The sequence below is a fragment of the Crocodylus porosus genome, unplaced genomic scaffold (assembly GCF_001723895.1).
Source record: "Crocodylus porosus isolate Cpor-Errol unplaced genomic scaffold, CroPor_comp1, whole genome shotgun sequence".
Lineage (NCBI taxonomy): Eukaryota > Metazoa > Chordata > Crocodylia > Crocodylidae > Crocodylus > Crocodylus porosus.
Genome location: NW_017728921.1, coordinates 16,734,689 through 16,740,360, shown reverse-complemented (window position 1 = coordinate 16,740,360; position 5,672 = coordinate 16,734,689). Strand labels below are relative to the sequence as shown.

General features: G+C 47.5%; 1 protein-coding gene across 1 annotated transcript in view; it reads left to right on the top strand.

Annotated features, from left to right (window-relative positions):
- Positions 1-4,422: 4,422 nt before the first annotated feature.
- Positions 4,423-5,672, top strand: part of CRKL (CRK like proto-oncogene, adaptor protein) — a 16,897-nt gene continuing 15,647 nt past the window's right edge. Inside the window, exon 1 of the mRNA XM_019539135.1 lies at positions 4,423-5,012. Coding sequence (XP_019394680.1) covers positions 4,699-5,012 — 314 coding nt within the window. The 5' untranslated portion in view covers positions 4,423-4,698. The remainder of the gene's footprint in view (positions 5,013-5,672) is intronic.

Below are 5,672 nucleotides of genomic sequence, written 5' to 3'. Positions count from 1 at the left end.
CACATTTGCTTTAGTAAGTAACACAGAACTTTAATGTACTTTCAGGCAAGCTGGTTAGGAATGGCTCACTTCAGTTGTAAGTGGATTTTTTTCAAATGCATGTGTTTCATAATAAAATGTCTTAGCGTTAAGCTGGAAACACATTACATGCAATGGTAAGCCCTTTGTAGTTCTTGTTTACTGGGGAAAAAACATCCTTCCCAGAAATAAATTGCAGGAAATGGTACAGGTTGATGTGTTCAGTAATCACAGATGGTATGATCTCTAAAGAGAGACTTTTTTTGAGGGCCTTGCCTTTACAAGCTCAAATAAGACTTGCACTTTCTGAAAGAAAAGCATGCCCTAGTAAGGGTTCTACTGTAGTTCAGTTTTAACCCAGTTTTCAGTGATTTTCATTTAATTCCTATGATTTCCTGAACATGTCAGCCTTGTGTTCTTATTTTTCAGGGAGTTCTGGATGACAATGGCATAGTACAAAAGGTTCTAGAAATCGGAAAACAAACCTGTGGAAGAGCTTCAACCAATAAAGTATAAGTATTTTATTCTGTTCAGAACATGTAATTAAACACTGAGAAGTTCATCTTACTGATATATTAGGAAGGTCAATAATTGAGTTTATTCAATTGTTTCTCTACTTTCCTGTAATATTGTCCAGAACAGTAATGATGATCAATATGCAGAAGTCTCATCATTGAACCCATATATATTTTTCCGCTTATTTACTAAGGACATCTCAAAATGTCAGGAAATCCACTTTTGCTGCAATAACTCTAATGACAGGAAGAACATAGGCTGCAGGCTCTAACTGCTAAGGACAGGGCTTCACTTACCCCTAACTACAGAGTGAAAATACAGAATTAGAGAGGTGATTGTTCCTATGCATTTACGATCTGGACACAAAGCTCCATTTAGCACAAAGCACCTTGTAAACCCTTAGAAAATGTTACAGTTAAGAGAGCCCAAACCCATGGTGTGCTATAATGTGCTTTCCTCAAAATGGAGGCAGTGGATTTAGAACAGGGATGATTTAAAAGTAATAGTTTGAGATGGGAAAGAAGGGAGTCACTGAAGAGAGATTTGAAGGGGGCAGAACTGGGTATTGCTGTCAACAAAAGGAAGGCAATCTGGTTCAGATGCAGGAAATGGTATGATAGAATGCTTCAAGCCCAGAGTTGGATGAAAAGTATGAAGGGAGCAGTGAAGTAAGTGAAAAAAGCACAGATGTGGGTAAGAACCAGATTGTATCTTGAAGGTGAGAATAAGGAGGTCAAACCTAATGCAGGAAGAGGAAGCCAATGACAAGGTTCAAGAAGTGAAGAGATGACTTAGTAAAAGCATTTTTAAAGACTCTGAGAAAAGCATGGTCCATACAGTAGATGGGACCCTTGGTATTACATAAGCTAAATTGCTTCTATGACTACAATCTTTTCTGACTTCCTCATTCTATTTGCATTGCTTTAACAAACAGGTACTAGACATTTCTAAACTATGCCTTTTAAATCGGAGAGGTACCAAGCCCAGAGCCCACTGGTATTTGTACTGAAAGTATTGCCATAACCATCAGGGTGCAGAGGTCCAATGTGAAGATTCCCTATTATATTCAAATATGCAACATAACATTATACAGTACTTTGGCAGAAGCCATAGCTGTTTAACACAGTTTGCAGCCTGCTGTTTGCATTTTTGCTGGATTTGCACAAATTTTAGTGAACTTATTTACTGAACTTTTTCAGGCTTTTACATTTGGAAGAGAAAACTGCTTATTGCTGCGTCTGCTTTTGTTCCAGAAGAACTACTGCTCCTGCCATTTCCCTTTTCCAAAACACCCATCACCAAAAAATACAACTTTCAAAATTGGTTTATCCATTTTCATCATCTTTATTTTCAATCAAAGGATTTTGAATGTTCACTACCAAAACAAAACAAAGCATTCCACCCTCTTCTCCTGTTGTCATGCCCAGTTCACCGGTTGTATGATTGTCAGCAAGTCATGACTGGGAATGGTTAAAATCAGGATCTAATTCAGCTACAGTTATTGAACTAGAAGCAGGAATTACTTCAGGGAAGTCCAGCAGCCTGTGTCTATGCAGGAAGTCAAAATGCAGGTTTGTAGAAGTCCCTTTTGGACTAGAATTTTTGGATCCTTCTCTGTTTAAAAGATGTTCTTTAATTCTCACTCAAGAAAGCAAGGTAGGAAGTAGTTCAGTTCCATACAGCACAAAATTACAGACTGGTTCCCATGCTAGCTGTCCAGAGCAAACCTATTACAACTAGACCAATGTGTGTTTTCTAATAAAATATTGCTTACTCTTGACATTTTAGTTGTTTTGCTAATTTAAAGGGATTTCCAGACAAAACTGGAATAGAATCTCAAACTAGCTTATGACATCCCTTTGCTATAATCTGGTTTATTAGAAAGTGAAAGATGAATTAGTAAGAAATTAACAGGAACTTCTTCACTGTTGTCTTTTAACTGTCCCCGATTCTGCCACTGAATCACTGTAGCCTTAGACATATCCATTCTCTCTACCTCAGGTTTTCCCTTTGGTAAAACCCAGATTATAATACTTGCCTAATTCAGTGAGGTTTAATTTTGTGCCTGTAAAAGAGTTGTGTGTATAATGCATTTTATCAAGTATCTCAGAAGCACTAACACATCAACAATGCTTTTAACTAAAAATATTATAAAATGAAAATGCTGTCTCGTCTCCTATTTCAGCCATAATTACACAGACATGACTGAACCCCATGCTTCAATTGGTGTAAGGCAATGTTATGAATTTCACAATCTAATGAACTAGAGTTGTGAACTCTTGATAGGAGTTGAACCCAAGTCAAAATGATTAGGCAACTTTTCCAAGAGAGCTATGAAATATTTTTGTCTAGATATGAAGCTGTAATTGGTATTCTTCACACCTGGGCCTAATCAATTTAGTTAGTACATATTATTGTATGCTGTTACAGATGTCATTTGCCACCAGTGAGATGACTGTATTTTAGTGGTTGACACAGTGATACCTGTACGTGTAAAATTAGCGGGGTACTTTGGGAGCCTTTTATACCAAGGCTGGTATGGATACTGTAGTTGAAATAAGGTTCTGGTTTTGATGTGATTTCCATGTTATATGAATTAGACAGGAAAGTTTCAGTAATAAGATTTGGATTCCTGCTGGACTATTTATTATGAGTTGACAGTTGTACCGTAAGTAACTAGCAAAATTTTATCTAATTTTGCCAGAAAAATTGTGACCCCTGATACCACAATGTGGCTGTTGTGTGCAGCTGTTTCTTGGATAATTTAAGGTTTTAAAAGTAAGTCCCTGTTTTGTTAAGTTTTTCTTTGTTGGGTCCATTTGGCCAATGTTTTCCAACCTACAATATTTAGGCTTACACCAGTTGCCAAAGAATGGGCAAAATACATTGGGAAACTTGTCAAACGTGGAAGCACAATCAGCAGCAACAGGGTACAAGGGAAAGAGAGATGAGGCATTTAAGCTGGACTGAACCCTGAACAGGGCCCAATTAGTAACGAAAGGTTTTTTGTCTTCAGTCCGGTTCTTAATTCAAAGAGCCGTTTTGACGTTTCAGTGCCATGTTTCTTCGCGAGGGCGCCAACCCCTTAAGTTGAAGGAAACGTGAGTTGAACTCCAGAAAAATCATTACGTGACCCCCAAATTCAGGGTGGGCTTCCTGGTCTATCGGTTTTGAGCCCACCGAGGTGTGTGGGCACAGCGATGTTCTGGGTCATGACAAAACAGAGGACCTCGCTGCCAGGGCTACCAGCTTTTACCACTGCTGGTTTCCCGTGCCCCCCTGCTACATGACCCTAACAGTCGCCGGTCCACAAGCATCCTCGACCCTCCCGTGGGCCCCCAGGCGACGTGGGGGTAGGGTGGCCATCACAGACGACAGTCTGGTTGTCCTCTACTGATACGAAACCAGATGCCTTTATATCCTCTATTTTTCTCTTGAAGAGAAGACATAAAAACCAGAGCACATAAGGGCGTCGGGTTTCGTATCAACAGAGGAGCAGACAACCGGAGCGTCCTCTGCGATGGCCGCCTTACGCGGGGTGTCCATCCCTCCCCGCTCAGCTCCTGGGGCCGGCCCTTCCTGGAGTATCGGCAACCCTCCCCGGGAGGCCGATCCGCCCCGGCTCCCACGAGTGTTGCTGGCCCGGGAGAGTGGACACCCAGCCGGAGGGTCCGCGGACAAGATGGCCGCCGGCCGGGGCTGCCCTGCCACATGGTCCTGGGCTGGGCCCGGCCGCGCGGCGCTCTGCCGGGGGTGCGGGCCGCAGCGCCTCGGGGCGACCGACGAGGACCACCAGGCCCAGCCCCTCCCGGCCCTCCGCTCCCCGCGCTCCGGGCGGGGAGGGGCCGGCGGCCGCGGAAGGCGCGTGCGCGGGGCGGCGCCTCCTCCCCCCGGCCGCGAAAGGCGCCATTTTGGCGCTGGGCTCCGGGGACACCGAGCGCCGGGATAAAGCACCAGCCCGCCCCGGAGCTGGCACTACCGGCGCCCCTCAGCCCAGCTCTCAGTGCTCGCAGCAGCCGGAGCGCGAGGCGGGAAGGGAAAGGAAGAGGCGGGAAGGGGAAGTAAGGGGAGGATGCCGCGCACGCCCCGCCGCTGAGGGAGACGCAGGGGCCCGCCCGCGCTCGCCCCTCGGCCTGGCCTGCGAGTGCCGCCGCCGCCTCCGCCATGTCGTCGGCCGCCCGCTTCGACTCAGCGGACCGCTCGAGCTGGTACGTGGGGCCCGTGTCGCGGGCCGAGGCGCAGACGCGGCTGCAGGGGCAGCGCCACGGCATGTTCCTGGTGCGGGACTCGTCCACCTGCCCCGGCGACTACGTGCTGTCCGTGTCCGAGAACTCGCGCGTCTCGCACTACATCATCAACTCACTGCCCAACCGCCGCTTCAAGATCGGTGACCAGGAGTTCGAGCACCTGCCCGCGCTGCTCGACTTCTACAAGATCCACTACCTGGACACCACCACCCTCATCGAGCCCGCGCCCAGGTACGGACCCCCGCCCCGCCCCGCATGGCCCGTCCGCGCCAGGTGCGCTCAGGTGAGGCCGCGCTGGGCTGTCCTGCCTTGGGCCCGGCCCGGCCTGGCCGTCGGGAGGGCGTGGCCGGCGCAGGAAGCTGCTCCGCCCGGGGCCTGGGCGCTGCCTCTTGGTCATGGGCCTGGCCCAGGCAGCGCGGGCTTACCCCTGCTGCCCTCCTCTCCTGCCTGTGCCTTTCGGGGCAGTTTTAAGCCCCGGCAGTGCGGTGGGCAGCCCTGCTTGACTCATCACATGATGTAATGACATTCATAACTGATCTGGTGTACTTGGGAAGGCGAATTTTACCAGCTTACATTTTAACCCCCTACTCTGCTGCATAAATCGGATTCAGCGTTTTAATGTTTATGTTAATGAGCGCCGATCACCCCCCAGGTGACTCTCCGCAGTCTCCTGGAGATTATATCTTAACTCCTGGAGAGTCCAAGGCAGTCCTGGAGGGTTGGCAACCCTGCCTGGCAGAGGTGTTTTAGGTGGTGGCTTCATGGTCCTTGGCCTGTGTTTTTTCCATGAGTTTAAAAGCCGAACCTCCTTGTGGTGGGGGGTTGAAGGACATGCCTTGTCTGTCTGACCCTGTAGTATGGAAGGGCTCTGTATCTGAACATGTGCAAACC